Below are 16,683 nucleotides of genomic sequence, written 5' to 3' on the forward strand. Positions count from 1 at the left end.
GAAGTGAGAAGTGCATTTTGAGGGAGAGGAGCATGGTTTCTCATCCAATTCTCAAAGGGATCAAAACATTAAGAACCATTGCTAACCTCTCCTCTCCAATTCATCCCCATCCCATGAGTCCATCTAAACTGCTAATGTAAATTGAGCATTCCCCTACTTGAAATCCTTCAATGGCCTTTAGAAAACACTATGAGCTCCCTAGAATTGCCTTACAGGGTCCTTCCCACGTAGAACCCTGCCTCCCGCTATGGTCTTACTTCTAGCTGTTCTTAGTACTGTGGCAGATGATTCCACCTGCTATTACTTAGCCCTTATCTCTGCATGTGTTGTTCCTTCTGCCTGGAAAGTCCATCCCGCTTAGCCTGCCTGGCAGTCTCTGACTCAACCTTAAGACTCAATTCAAAGTCACTTAACCTGTGACACTTCCCAGACACCAGTCTGCCCTTAGGTAGAGGGCATCACTACCTATACAAGTGCTACCCATATCCTTTGTACACCTATCTACATTTGCATTTATCATTCTGCACTGTGATGCATGTTCATAGGTCTGTCTTATTACTTGACTGAGAGCAGATCACATATATTGAGGGACTAGACCATATATATTTCTTTTAATTCATTCCCAGCATCTGGCAGGGTGCCTGGCACTCAGGAAGTACATTCCCAATTATAAATGAACCAAATTAATAAGCAATTGTAACTGTAGAATACTTTATGATTCACACATCACATCTCTTCAACTTCACAATAATACTGAAAAGGTAGACAAGGGATATATTACAAGGGTTTAGGAAGGTCTTGCCAAAGTCAAACTATAACTCAGCACTCCCCTTAAGTAATGACCACAGGCTGAGCCCCACAGAAATATCTATTAGAAATGTAGTGAACTTGATAGCACTGACTCTATGCTCCAATACTGAAGAACTTTCCTGTGAATTTGCCTACACACTCTGGGCAAAGAGCTTGTAACTCTTCTTCTCCTTAACCTCCTCACATATCCCCAAGTAGGTAGTTTCCCATGAAAAAGTCAATCCAACCAAAATAAAAACAAAACAAAACAAAAACCAGGATTCTTTTGTTTTTGTCTACTTCCTCAGTGAAAATGACCCTGAGCGGGGTACAGTGACTTGCATACAGTGGGCAATCAATAAATATTGGTTGAATGGATGAATGAATGAGGTATTTCTAAATGGGAAAAGGAAAGAAAAGTATGTTTAACAAGGAGCTAAAGGCTTCAGCTGGTAAGGAGAGGAGAACTCTGAGATGATGATGATAAAGGACCATCACTCTCCAGGTTCAGAGTCAGAAAGCAGAGCACATGAAGTCCAAGGGCAGAGTACCTCCACACTGACACACCAGAGAAATTCAGAGGAGCTGCCAGAAAACCATGGCCGGCAAAGGCAGCATGGAATTCAAAACAGAGAAAAAGCTACAAGTTAGATCTTGCAAGCCACAGAGCAGTGAACTTATGAATGATAGTTGATAGTTACTGCTTAAATATAGAATTTATTTATATTTAATGGTTCTGAAATACTTAGTGATTACTGGGCACCAGTGTGGGTTTGCTAGGGATAATACAAAGCCATGCCAGAATAACCTAACATCTTGCTGGGCAAGGATTCCTATGCAACAAATTAAGACAAATGTTAAACATGTTTTTATTTCAGCAATCAATCTGAGAGAATCTCTTACAATTTTGTGGACAAGATGAAGAAATGGAAGCTACAAAAGAAAGAAGTTTGGAGGATCTACAATTCTGACTGTTGAATAATGCTTCTAAATTGTCCTGATCATGAATGAGTTTCAGGGCTCTGTACTTCATATAATAGAGTCCTTATAAACACTGTAATCAAAGACTAGCACATGAAGTGCATGATGGCAGGGACCTTGCTTGTCTAACAGTGCTGAGACCAGTCCCTGCTAGATAGGAACGTAATCAATAAAATTTTTTAAAATTACTTTTGAATAAGTAAATGAGTCCATAGAAAGCCTATTCACTAAATTTGCAGATCATATAAATTAAGAGATAGTTAATATTTCTGTCTGCATTTCATGAGAGATATATTAGTCTGTTCCAATATTTCTGTTGCCTACCTACCTAGAATGTAGGCTGGCGAGCTCAAGAGTTAAAAAAATTCAAAGGAGACTGATTAAAAAGGCAAAGAAAGAGAAAGGAAGCAAGGAAGGGAGAGAAGGAGGGAGGTAGGATAGGAGAAAGGATGGAAGGGAGGGAGGGAGGAAGGAAAGGACGAAGGAAGGAGAGAAAAAAGAAAATATCTAAAGCAAAGTTGGCAAACTACAGCCTATGGGCCAAATTCAGCCTGCTGCCAACTTTTGTAAATAAAGTTTTATTGGAACACATCCATGTACACTCATTTGTATATTATATTCTATGCTACAATGGCCAAGCTAAATAGCCACAACTGAGACCAACTGGCCCACAAAGCTTTAAAATGGTTACTATCTGGCACTTGCCAGAAAAAGTGTGCTGACCACTGATCTAGAATGCTGAATATGAGCATCAACCTGGAAAGCTGAACACACAGGTGGATGCATGCTCAGTCGCTTCAGTCATGTCCGACTCTTGTGACCCTATGGACTGTAGCCTGCCAGGCTCCTCTGTCCATGGCATTCTCCAGGCAAGAATATTGGAGCAGGTTGCCATGCTCTCCTTCAGAGGATCTTCCTGACCCAGGGATCGAACTCATCTCTTGCAACTCCTGCACTGCAGGTGGACTCTTTATCCACTGAGCCACCTGGGAAGCCCCAGAACACAAAGGTTCAAAACGAAATGCAGGGGTGGGGACTGGTGTGAGAGCAGAGGCAGGACTAGATGGCTTCACAGTTCTGAGATTCTGTGAAATCAAAAACGCTTACTGGGCGGTGTTTGCATCCCAAGGGAAGATGAGAAGGCCCTCGAATCCTTCCCTTCTACCTGGCCCTGCCCCTCAGCAAATGCTCCTCCTTGCTTTTTGGTGAGAGCACCAGAACAGAAGATAGAGCTGAGGGTGGCAATGCTGTGTCTGAGTGAATGGAGGACAGCCTTTAAGCTATCCCACAACTTTAAGCTGAGTTCCCAAACATCAGGCTGCAAATATAGGGCAAGTCTGGCACTCATGAAATTCTCCTCTACTACAAACAAAACGAATATAATTCCCCCAGCTCAGTGCAGAATCCAAGGTGGCATAGGTCACGGCCTGCACATAGAACTGTCAGCTCACGAAGAAAGAAAAGACATATGAGCAGATGAGAGTTCAAATAACCATATAAAGGGCTAAGATTTAGAGAACATTCAAAAGAGCAGCAGAGGACAGGTTGCAGAAAAGGCTCTGTGGAGGATCTAGCTACAGCAAGGGACCTTGACAGAGAAGGAGTAGGTTCAGAGGTGGAGAGGCAGGGGAGAACAACTTCACACTTCACCTGGGTAACAATGCTCTGATGCTTTTGACATTTTTCTCAAGCTGCTATGAGAAACCTTGCTGGGGCAGCAATGACACCTCCGCCCTAGGCTACCACACACCTAGGCTGTCGGTCTGGCAGCCTTGCTGATGGTTCTGAGAGCTGAGCATACTTCTCCCCTCTGCTGAACCTCCCCTCAGGTCAATGTTCTGACCCTCGAGCAGTCAGCAAGGCTGTCTCTCCTGGCATCACTGCAAACTCTAAAGCAGCCACAGTTTAGCTGCCCTGTTGCTGGAAAGTGAGGGGAATCTCAGGCTCTGTGAGTGAGCCAGGATAATGGGTGGGTAGCAGAGTCAATCTGGACAAGCAAAGCTCAAATGTAAAATATTCATCTCTGTCTGCAGTCATTTCAACCTGCCATCTTCTCAATTCCACTTTCGAAAAACCACTCACCAGAGGCAATTCAGACTAACTCGCCCAGGTACCTTTCAACAGACATGTGACCAAGCCCTGGTAAAGGTGCATATCGGCTCTTTCCTCTGGAGAAGTCCAAGCAATCACCCACACAGTACCCCAGCAGGGCAATGAGGACCACTCCATTTTACAAGCACAGACATCAAGGCACAGAAGAAGTCTACTCTTTGTCCTGGATCATTGAGTAAGTCAAGGGGCCAGTGTTAGAGAGATTATATTCCACATACAGGAGGGGGAGAAAAAACAGTATTCAGGGTAGTGTGGAGGGACTTGTGAGGCTAAGGGAACCAGTAAAGCTGGTTTCTAGTTCTGGGGCAGGGCTGGGGCAGGCTAAGTCCGCAGGAAGTAGAGGAAGAATAAATCCACATTCCACACAGTTGCCTTAATTATCTTATGGAAACCTGCTTCATTGTGCACTCATTTGAGACTCCACAGGTTGAGGCACTTTTGGTAGAATACCAGTTAAAAGGTTTTCCTACCCCTCTCCTCAGTCATGAAATCAGGCCTCTATTTTATTCCCTAAGACCTGACGTGACATAAATTACAGAGCCAGAGGGGGGCTGTGAAGGGGATCTGCCCCAAGCCTTTGGGTTATCCACGAGTCCCCAGAGGATGAGCAACTTGCAGGCTCTCACCTGAGTTGCTGGTAGAACTGGCACGGAGAACGGCTGCTGGAAGCTGCAGGGAGGAGAGCCTGCAGAACAGCACAGTAGTCCATACTTACCTTCTAAAGAATGGATTCCCTGCTCCTTGGCAGTCTTGTATACACTGCTAAAGTCGTCCCCGAGGTTTGGGTCAGCACCAGCTGCAAGGAGGACCTGCACCACACTGGAAGAAATCAGACAGACCTAAGTGTCAAAAACAGGAAAGGTCCAGGAAGTAAAGACCCCAATTCTGAGGCATGTTTAGGGATTGGCTCTGCCTCTGTTCACCTGAGTGGTACAATGGAAAGAACATGAACTTTACAAGTATCGAACACAAGGATAGGAAAGTTGGCTCTGAAACATTACTGGCCGAGAGGCTCTGGACAAGTTATCTAACATCTCCCTAAGGCTCAGGATCCACAACTGTAAAATATGAAGTGTTTATTCAACAACTACTTATCAAACACTTACTATGTTCAAGTCACTGTTCTAGGTGCTAGAGTCCATGCCTCAGGGAGCTTACAGTCTCTTCAGGGAAGGACAACAATTTACCATAAAATTCTAGCAAAGTGTGATGAAGGCTATGATGGGAAAAGTACTATGTATGGTGGGAAACCAAGGGAGGGGATCAAAAAAGGCATTCCGAGGTAAGTGATATTAAAGACCTAAAAAGGCTGAATAACCAGATCCAGGTTGGTGAAGTGAGAGGACCCAATGCATTCACAAATCCTGGAGGCAAAAAAGCACGAAGTTTCATCTGAAGAAAGAAGATCTGGAGTAGAAGGTGTAAGGGGAAGAGAAGTGGGAGATGAGGTAAGCCACTGAAGGGCTTAAAGGGGAAGTGACATGGCAACACAAGCTTTTCCTCTCCACTTATATGTGTACACACACACACACACACAGTACAAATCACATTGAAATATTAAATGTGAAAGTCTTCTCTTATAGCCATCTCCTCAATCTAAATTCCAGGAGTAATTACTATCTATAGTTTGGTGTGTTCTCTTCTAAATCTTTGCTATTAGAAGAATCACTCCTATAGCTATGTGAGAATGGACTGGAGGGACGAGGACAGAGGCAGGAGGCTCCACAGTGAGGTTAGATTAGGTGAAGTTATAAAGCACCAACCACAGTGCTTGACCCAGGAGTGCTCTTTATATGTTAGTTTCCCTTGTCTTATGTGATATTCCTGCTAATACTTCCCCCCACTTTTTTTTTCTAATAAAAAAGGTTCATGTTCACTATAAGAAATTTAGAAAATATAGCTAATCAAAAATAAAAAATTGTTCTAGAATATATAACATCTTTCCAGTTTTTTCCAATGTATGCACATTTTTATTTACAAAAAAATGAGGTCATATATAAGTTCTCCCTAAACATATACATACCTCTTCCACGTATTATATATTTGTCTATCACATTGTTTTTTAATGATTGCACAGTATTCTACCATAAGGCTTGTCTATACTTCATTCAGCCAATCTCCAACTATAAAATAATTATTTTTTAATATTTCTATAACAATCTATTTCCTTTGAATAAATTCCTAAGAAATGAATTTCTAGATCAAACCTATAAACATTTTTAAGGTTTTTGATAAATGTTACTAAACTACCTTTCAGAAAGAATGTGATTTTTATTTCTACTATCAAAAGAAGGATGAGAGTAACTATTGTGCCTTCCTTTCATCAAAATGTAAGTGAGTAACTGAAGGTCACTCAGTTGTGTCCGAATCTTTGCAATAGCCCATGAAATTCTCCAGGCCAGAATGAGGGTAGCTTTTCCCTTCTCCAAGGGATCTTCCCAACCCAGGAATTGAACCCAGGTCTTCCACATTACAGGTGGATTCTTTACCAACTGAAGCCACAAGGGGAGCCCAAGAATACTGGAGTGGGTAGCCTATCCCTTCTCTAGCAGATCTTCCCGACCCAGGAATCAAACTGGGGTAGCCTGCAATGCAGGCGAATTCTTTACCAACTGAGCTATGAGGGGAGCCCTTTCATCAAATGGGGCATTTTTTTTCTTTTTCATAGGGTGTTAATCTGGACACAGAAAATGTGTTAGACAGAAAATGGAATCACATCACTGTTTCAATTTGCATTTCTTTGATTACTAGTGAAGCTGGACTTTAAAAAAATCTTTAACAATCAGTTTTATCTCTTTTTTAATGAATCATAATAATCAATTGTTTTTATTCTCATGAATAATGTCCTTTGCCTATTTTTCTTTTAGTATGTTCATCTTTTGCTCACTGGACTTCAAAACTATTAATGCTTTTGAAGGCATAAATTGCAAGCATTAAAAAAAAAAATTATTCTAGGGAATTCCCTGGTGATCCAGTGGTTAGGATTTGGTGCTTTCACTACCAGGGTCTGGGTTCAATCCCTGGTCAGAGAACTAAGATCCTACAAGTCATGTGGTGACATGTAGCCAAAAATAAATAAATAAAAATTTAAAAATTACTCTAATTATCGTAACTATTAAAAAACCAAACTGTAATTTTAGATTCTCTCCATTGTTAAGTTTTTCAGTATCTGTAGTCAGTAGTGTTGTTGGTTTTCCCTGTATTAACTGGTTTGAATTTCATAACCTTCAACAGGCACAGGACCTGGCCCAATTATCTGCTGAATGGATGAATGAATTTCAGTAACTCCCATGCACACACATACACACACACACAGTCCTCATAGATAAGTAAATGGTCAAGTGAGTCTCCTGACTCTAATACCCCTCACCTAAAAAGATTTTAAGAATTACCTTTTGTAGGTAATTTATCCTGGCTATGAATTATGATCCTAAAGAGAAATGAGAAGGGTCTCTAAGCAGCTAAAATCCACATCTAAAAGTCAAATGTGTAATTCACAGCAGACACTGTCAGGTTTTTAGTTGGAGACTATTTGCTTATCAGTTCAGTTCAGTCACTCAGTTGTGTCCAACTCTTTGTGACCCCATGGACTGCAGCATGCCAGGCTTCCCTGTCCATCACTAACTCCTGGAGCTTACTCAAACTAAAGTTCATCGAGTCAGTGATGCTATCCAACCATCTCATCCTCTGTTGTCCCCTTCTCCTCCCACCTTCAACCTTTCCTAGCATCAGGGTCTTTTCCAATGAGTCAGTTCTTCCCATCAGGTGGCCAAAGAATTGGAGTTTCAGCTTCAGCATCAGTCCTTCCAATGAATATTCAGAACTGATTTCCTTTAGGATAGACTGGTTGGATCTCCTTGCAGTCCAAGGGACTCTCAAGAGTCTTCTCCAATACCACAGTTCAAAAGTGTCAATTCTTTGGCGCTCAGCTTTCTTTATAATCCAACTCTCACATCCATACATGACTACTGGGAAAACCATAGCTTTGACTAGACAGACCTTTGTTGGAAAAGTAATGTCTCTGCTTTTTAATATGCTGTCTAGGTTGGTCATAACTTTCCTTCCAAGGAGTAAGTGTCTTTTAATTTCATGGCTGCAATCACCATCTGCAGTGATTTTGGAGGCCAAGAAAAGAATATCTGTCGCTGTTTCCATTGTTTCCCCATCTATTTGCCATGAAGTGATGGAATTGGATGCCATGATCTTAGTTTTCTGAATGTTGAGTTTTAAGCCAACTTTTTCACTCTGCATTTCACTTTCATCAAGAGGCTCTTTAGTTCTTCTTTGCTTTCTGCCGTAAGTGTGGTGTCATCTGCATATCTGAGATTATTGACATTTCTCCCAGCAATCTTGATTCCAGCTTGTGCTTCATCCAGCTCTGCATTTCACATGATGTACTCTGCATATAAGTTAAATATGCAGGGTGACAATATACAGCCTTGATGTACTCCTTTCCTGACTTGGAACCAGTCTGCTATTCCATGTCCAGTTCTAACTGCTGCTTCTTGACCTGAATACAGATTTCTCAGGAGGCAGGTGCAGTGGTCTGATATCCCCATCTCTCTCAGAATTTTCCACAGTTTGTTGTGATCCACACAATCAAAGGCTTTGGTGTAATCAATAAAGCAGAGGTAGATGTTTTTCTGGAACTCTCTTGCTTTTTTGATGATCCAGTGGATGTTGGCAATTTGATCTCTGGTTCCTCTGCCTTTTCTAAATCCAGCTTGAATATCTGGAAGTTCTCAGTTCCTGTACGGTTGAAGCCTGGCTTGGAGAATTTTGAGCATTACTTTATTAGTGTGTGAGATGAGTGCAATTGTGTGGTACTTTGAACATTCTTTGGCATTGACTTTCTTTGGGATCGGAATGAAAACTGACCTTTTCCAGTCCTGTGGCCACTGCTGAGTTTTCCATATTTGCTGGCATATTGAGTGCAGCACTTTCACAGCATCATCTTTTAGGATCTGAAGTAGCTCAACTGGAATTCCATCACCTCTACTAGCTTTGTTCAATAGTGATGCTTCCTAAGGTCCATTTGACTTTGCATTCCACGATGTCTGGCTCTAGGTGAGTGATCATACCATTGTGGTTATCTGGGTCATGAAGATCTTTTTTATACAGTTCTTCTGTGTATTCTTGCCACCTGTTCTTAATATCTTCTGCTTCTGTTAGGTCCCTACCATTCCTGTCTTTTATTGTAATTTACTTATACAGTTTACAAATAATTTGGAAAGGACTGTCATTAGTCTTCCTACTTCTCAGAAGATGAAAAGTTAAGAGGGTTCAAAAAGGCTGTTAAGAGATGGGCAAACTAACTGCAGGCAGTGAGAAAACTATCTCATGGCAAACGACGCAGTATGGTACAGTGGTTATAATGTTGGCTTTAAAATCTGAGACCATGGTACAGATGGGCTTCTCTGGGGAAAATGGACAAGAATCTGCTTGCCAATGCAGGGGATATTGGTTCGATCCCTGGTCTCGGAAGATTCCACATGCCTCAGAGCAACTGAAGCCTGTGCACCACAACTACGAGCCCACTTGCTGAAATTACTGAGACCAAATGCTGCAACTACTGAAGACTGCGCATCTAGAACCTGTGCTCCACAATAAGAGAAACCACTGCAAAGAGAAACCTGTGCACTGCAATGCAATGCAACGAAGAGCAGGCCCTGCTCTCTGCAACTAGAGAAAGCCCACGGAGAGCAACAAAGACCCAGTGCAACCAAAAATAAATCAATCAATAAATAAAAAAAAATCCGAGTCAATATGAGCATCAACATGAATAATGACATTAACGGACTATCACCCATTGTACACTAAGATTCCAAGAGTCCATATAGTCAATGGGGAAGAAGGGAAAGCTCTTTTTTTTTTTTTTTTTACTGTAGAACAACAATTAATAAATGTAGAACAAATGATGAAATTAGAAAATCACTCTGTATCATAATTATCAGATATTAAGAGTATCTAGCTCATATGACTCTGTTAGTGCATAAAATGTGCTTTAATAGTGTATGACACATAATAAGTGCTTAAAAGACATTAGTTATTATGACTGTGTACCTGACCCTATGGTTGGGCTGTAGGAAAGTCAAGAGACTTATGAACTGACACACAAATAGGGAAGATGGTGACATTTTATAACAAGTACAGGGAAGCACTATCATTTACTAACTGTGATCTTGGACAAATTATTATACCTCTGAAGCTCTTATTTTCTTACTAGAATAGTAGGGATTATGATGCACCCCTCCACCCCATAAGTTATGAGATAAAAACTCTACAGTGCCTGGCACATCAAAGGAGACCACAAATATGAGCTCTCTTCTCTGTGTCCGTATAATCTTAGTGATAATTACATAGGCTGAAGTGGGCTCCAAATCTACACCTAATCAGCCCCAGCACTCGTGCTGCCTGCTGTGTTAAGAAGGCAGCTCTTCTATATTCTACACAAGTTGGCTTGTTTTAAAATTTAAGTGAGGAGGGTTTGTCAATCTAAACTCAAAGGGACATAATTTGGTTAATGCTCAACTGCTGTGTCCAATCACCATTCAATCACAGCCCCTCCCAGGGCAGGCTGTCCCTCTAGGCATTTAGTGTCACTAACTGTGCTACCTGGGCCTCTCCAGGTTCCTGAGTATTGATTCCATCTGTCCAATTTGCAGGCTGCAAGACGTGCCCAAGCAACCAAGTATGCTACCCTTGGCCCCAGGGGGCAGACAGTGGTCTGGCAGGATGGGGAGAGAAAAGTGATGAGGCTAGGCCCTGGGGCTGCTAACCCAATCAAAAGGAATGGGCAATTCACTTCACAAACTTGGAGGACAAGGAGGGTAAGCATCCAAGCAAGTGACTCATTCTGCAACCTTGGAGAAGATTCCTTTCACTTTTCATAAATGCAAAAGGCAGCAGCCCTTCGATGGGATACAGCTAGGACTAAAAGAACCACGGCTGCTCTGTGGTCCAGAGTGGCACCAAACAGTTTATCAGATAGCTAGTAAGCTTTTTGTCCAAGAGTCATCTCATACTTAAAAAGCATTTGACCCAGAGTTCCATGGGGATCAGGTCTTTTTTGGAGAAATCAGTCCAGATCAGGCTAAAGGACTACATGACTATAGTTAGCTTTGAAGACAAAAAGAACTTTGTGGACCTGTGGGATGCAGCAGGGCAGAAACAGGCTAGGAGGCCAGCCGGGTAAGAGAAACCTAGGGCAAGGCTGGTGAGAACAGGTTTAGCAGCAGGTCAGGCCCAGGGAGTGCCAAGAAGTTCAGAGTCAAAACAGAGCCAAGGGCCAGAGACCAGGCAGCAGAGACGTGAGGCAGAGCGCCAAAAGCCAGGTCATATGCTAATAAGGACTAGAGACAGAGGGAAACAGCAGACACAAAACAAGTCAACAACCAGAAACCAAGAAACACACTGGTATGAGGCCAAGGGAAGACAAAAGAAGTAGACACCAGGAGCAGCAATGAGAAGACTTTGGAAATGAAGAGATTTCTGTCTCTTTGACATTTTTGTTTTTGCTGAAGCCGAAACAAACCCCCCAATTTGGAAATGTATCTGGGAGAAGGTGACGTATAAGAGATGGTGAGTTGGCCCACCTGGCTGACAAGGGGATTACCAGATCTGATGGTACAAAGGGGGGCAGGCACTGCTATTAAAGGTGATCCACCAAAGGATAACTGCAGCCGACTCTGTTCTGGTGCAGGCATGATGGCTGTAACTCGTGAGGTTTGGGTTTAGGTATCACTACCTTAAATGTCAACAGCTGGTGCCAAAGGGCAGTACCTAATACGGGCTAGGTCTTCATGGTTTTAATAGCTGGATTAAAGGGGGCAGGGTACACCATTCCACTCACTCAAGTTTTTCTGTAACACATTCCAAGGAACTATGCTGACTACTCCATAGGTTCTCACTGGGCAAAGGCTTACAAACATCAGCAATTCTCCCAGCCAGCTCAGAACTTGGCCTCTGATAGTCTGTGGAAAGACATGCCTACCAATGTCAGTATCAACTTCAAAGGCTAGAGAGAATCTCCAGATACCCTACTTCCAATACTAACCTGGAAAGTCAGAGAATGTCTGCAGCCCGAGAAGATGGCAGTTTAGCGTTAGCCTTTAGTGACTCGGCTCTGGTAGCAGTACGTGCCTTCCTGTATGTCCATCACAATCTATTCTGGTCTTATCTCTGCCCAAGTGAGCTGACTTACCAAAAAGACTGAGCTGTGTGAATGCTGAAGGTGAAGGTTGTGAGGGATAGTATCCAGCTGACAGGCTGGCAGAGGAAGAGCAACAGGACTGAGCTAGCCAGGCTGGGGGGCTGGCGGGTACTGCAGGCTTGGAAATCTGACTAGTCAGAAATGGTCAGGTATTGAAGACCGGCCTCAGGAAGGGAGGAGAACGCAGGTCCACAACCCAAGACCTGGGTAAGAGTTACACAAGTGATTAGGAGTGGTGAGCTCTGAGTCTAGGCTAAGAGCTGTTTTCCTTCTACTTTCTTTTACTGCCTGCTCGTATAAGTATTCAATTTCTCAAGGGTACAGTGGAGCTAAGTAGGAAGAAGACAGCAGTCTAATATTAAGAGCTAGCATTTGTATATACTTCCTACCCACCAGGCACTATTTTAAATATTAATACTTTATATATACTAACATTTAATCCTCACAACAACCCTATGAGGGAGGTCAAACAGAAACGCAAGGGGTAAGTAACCTGCCCAAGGTCACTAAGTTGTAAGAAGCACAGGTGGGATTCAAACCAGGGCAGTCTGGCTACCAAATCCATGTTCTTATCATTCAGCTATATTGCCTCTCACGTCCCTTTATGGAACCCCAGGTAGCTAACAGTCTGGAGGACTTGCCTCAATTCAAGTTTTAGCAACAAGGCAAGGATCAGGAAGCCCCACAGAAAAATGAGGCAAAAACACCCAAAGGAGGGAGGAAACAAACAAGATGATTAAGTATATGAAGAAATTCTCAAGCTTATTTGTGATTAGAGAAATGAAAAGATTTTTAAATGAGACAGCACTTTATTGGGAATTTGGGATTGATATGCACACACTGCTGTATTTAAAACAGATAACCAACAAGGGCTTGCTGTAAAGAAAATTTAAAAATGAGATAGCACTTTAAATTCAACATACTGGCAAAAGTGAGAAAGCTGAAAAACACCCAGTGTTGGTGAAGGCATGAGGATCTTGGATTCTTCAGGCACTGCCTGGGGACAGACTGATGCAGCCATTCCAGAAGTCATCTTGTAGTATTTGTCACATTAAAGTACCTGACCCAATAACCCAGCACTTTGCTCCTGAGTATACATATCTCAGAGAAATTCTAACACAGGTCCAAACATGGGAGATGTCCCCACACCTTTTGTGGCAGTGGGGAGTTGCAGGCACTCAGGTGTCCATCACTGAGGAAACGAGTGAGTTAAATGTGGTCTATAAAACATGATGCAGCAGTTAGAAGCAACAGGCTGGACACAATAATAGATGATCTTTAAAAAAGGGTTAAGGGGTCTCCCTGGTGGCTCAGTGGCAGGTAAAAAGAATCCATCTGCCAGTGCAGAAGACATGGGTTTGAGTCCTGATCTGGGAAGATCCCACATGACTCGGAGCAACTAAAGCCCGGGAGCCACAACTACTGAGCCTGTGCTCTAGAGCCCGTGAGCCGAAATCATTGAAACCTGGGTGCCGTAGAGCCTGTGCTCCACGAGAAAAGAAGCCACTGCAATGAGAAGCTCGGACACCACAACTAGAGAAAAGCCTATGCAGCAATGAAGACCCAGCACAGTCAAAAATAAATAAATAAAATTATTTAAAAAATTAAAAAGGGTCGGATTTCCTGCCCTCATTTCTTCTAAAAGTTTATTCCTTCAGGGAGTCTCTCAACTGCAGAACTTCTAATTCCTATGTTGATCTAGTGATCTTGGGGGCTGAAGAATTAAGGGCCCAGTGAAAACAATGAATTCCCTGAAGTACACCAAAGACCATCAAATATATCCCTCCTGCTGGGAGTGCCCCCCGCTGCCCCACTTCCCCTTCAACTGGTTAGTGGTCACTCACCTTCAGGGCTCCTCCGTGACATAGTCATTAACTCAACTGAGGCCTCTCTGACTCTCAGCCCGGGTGCACGCCGTTCCTGCTTGCACAGAACCCAGTTCTCACTCAAGTGGAAGGTGCCACTCACCATATCATATCGTGGTTGCCTGTCTATTTTTATTTACCTTTCCTGTAGGCCACAGGGCAAGGGCCATGTCTCAACCTTCTTTCCTAGCTTCTTGCCCAATGCCTAGATCACAATAAGTGGTGGACAGATGCTTTCTGAATGACTGTATGAATAAATGAAATAATTAATTTGGTGAGAAACGAGGGAGAAAGGTGGAAGGCAACTGTCTTAGCCCTTCCCAGCCTTCTAACACCTGAGGGTCCAAACTGGGTTGCAGGCAGCTTAGCTGTGGAAAACGTCCCCATCTTCCTCTCCTGAGCACCAAACCCTTCCCGACTTACACCAGGCAGTTCCCAAACAAAGATGAGGAAATGAACCGGAGGGTGGTCTCTAAGTGGCAGCTCCTGAGGCTCACAGAAGTCCCTTTGGAGCAACAGCCCCCATAAGGCATGTTTTAATTTGCTGATTAGGCTGTAATTAGATTAGAGGTGGAAGCACCCTTAGGAAGCTGGCTCATATGGACCTTGATGAGCTCCCATTTTCAAGACTGTGGGGCGTCACAAAGCTCGAGAGGGCAGTTGCATCGATTGGCTTTCTGCTCTCAGTGGCTGGAGGGGCTTTGGGTCATCACACTGTTTAGGAAAGAGGGAGGAAACCTGTGGTGTGAGCTGAGGCCTAGGCTGGGCCAGGCACGTGTCAGAGACGGCTGGTGACAGCAGCTGGAGCTGGTGAAGCAAGAAGGGCAGTGATCCCAGCTCCAGGTCGTCCCCACACAATGTGGAGCTTCTGGAGAGGCTCCTCTGACTCCCCCTCCCCTTTACCCCCCACATCCAAGCATAGGGTCACCGTGTCCCAAGGAGAAGACAAAGAGTTGACCTATTCTCAACCCAGCGCACACCTCGGTGAGGGGAGGAAGCAAAGAGGTCACAGTTCAGGAAGTTTGCTGGAAGTCAAATGAGCTGTGGCTCATTCAGTCTACTGGCCAGTCTATGGGAGGTCAGGAAAGCAGGGTGGCCGGCCAAAGGCACCCTGTTGAATCTAGAGATCCTGTGGTGGGGGGACATGAGCTCGGGGCAGGGGCGGGTAGTGGGGAAACAGGACGGCGGTTTTCTTTTCTTCTTTTTTGGGAGGATGGGGTGCAGTTTTCTTTTTAAAGTTAGCTTCCTTGGGAAACAAACTAAAGATTAGGTAGGAAGCAAGGTACCCGTGTAGAAAACGTGTCCCAGTTTTCTCGAGTGAGGATGATATTTTATTTACTTCCCTCAAAAGGCAAAGATCAGTAATCATAATATAGTAGCCATAGAGGGTTGAGCACTTTACATTTACTTTTACATTTACTATTCCAGATCATTATAACCACTTGCAATGAGGTGCCAGTCAATTTTATAAATGAATAAACTGAGACTCAGCAAGATAACATGAGCTGTCCAAGTATACATGTTAAATAAACACAGGAACCAAGATTCAAACTCATTACTGTCTGGTGCACATTCCCCTAAACCACACTGGTTCTCACCCACCTGACCATCCATTAGTCTGTCCTAATATCCCATAGTTGCTGGGCCCTTACTATGCACCAGGGACAGTGACATTTTCAGATAGTCATAAAGCTAGCTGGGTTAATAAGAGGGAATCTGATTCAGATAGACAAGGGTCAAAAATCAATAGTGGGCCCAGACAAGGTGAGATAATTTGGGCAAAGCTCAAGGAAGGCATAACACGTTAAGTGGGCCACCAAACCAAGACTATCCATTACAGGGTTTCCAGGACAATCGCAATTTCACACTCTTCACCTAGTTCTAAACACAGGCCCATGCCTTTCAATCTGTGGTTCATAATACTCGGTCGCCAAACCAATGGGCCAGAGTGGTCAGGCCCTGGTTATTAGGGATTCTTTCCACAGTATGGGCTAGACCAGGCTCTCCATAGGCAAATCATCCATAAGAGCATGCTGGGGCTCCTACACTTACTACGCACTAGGCTATCTTAAGTGCATTTTAATGTTTGCAACCACATGATGCTGAGGCAGGTGCCATTATTGTTCCTATTCTGCCGATGAGGAAACAGTTGATAAGAGGTAGAGCGAGGTTCTAAACTCAGGTCCTTTTTCTGGAGCCCTTGTCCCTCACCACTCTGCCACGCACATCTAGACTGTGCTCCCTAAAGTAAGGACTGTGCCTGGCCACCTGTTCCCCTGCACACAGGGCAGAGTACAGGCCAGTAAATATTTGTTATCGATTCACTTCTGAGGCCTTAACACTGCACTGCTGGTGCACACACTGAGGCTGCAGTCAGCTCCTGGGCTCTACTTGCCAGAACTGCTAAATTGGGTTGCCCTGGATATTACTGTTGGTCTTGGTTTTTTTTAATTTAATTTTATTTTATTTTTATTATTATTATTTTTTTTTCCAGTGGGTTTGTCATACATTGATATGAATCAGCCATGGATTTACATGTATTCCCAATCCCGATCCCCCCTCCCTGGTCTTGGTTTTAACTGCAGACTGAAACACTCATCCCCCCTATTAATTTTTATCACCACAGATTTAACCACTGCTCTATCCCATTGAGTTCTTTTTTCACATTTGCAATTCTTTCACCCAACATATCAGCTTCATTTAATTTGCCAGTTTGGTTGTCAT

General features: G+C 43.4%; 1 protein-coding gene across 2 annotated transcripts in view; it reads right to left on the bottom strand.

The window, feature by feature from the left end:
- Positions 1 to 16,683, bottom strand: part of CLPB (caseinolytic mitochondrial matrix peptidase chaperone subunit B) — a 152,811-nt gene that overhangs the window by 94,772 nt on the left and 41,356 nt on the right. For both annotated transcript variants that reach the window (XM_043480973.1, XM_043480974.1), the window contains exon 4: positions 4,598 to 4,701. In XM_043480973.1, coding sequence (XP_043336908.1) covers positions 4,598 to 4,701 — 104 coding nt within the window. The remainder of the gene's footprint in view (positions 1 to 4,597; positions 4,702 to 16,683) is intronic.

Source organism: Cervus canadensis, chromosome 11, assembly GCF_019320065.1.
Source record: "Cervus canadensis isolate Bull #8, Minnesota chromosome 11, ASM1932006v1, whole genome shotgun sequence".
NCBI lineage: Eukaryota > Metazoa > Chordata > Mammalia > Artiodactyla > Cervidae > Cervus > Cervus canadensis.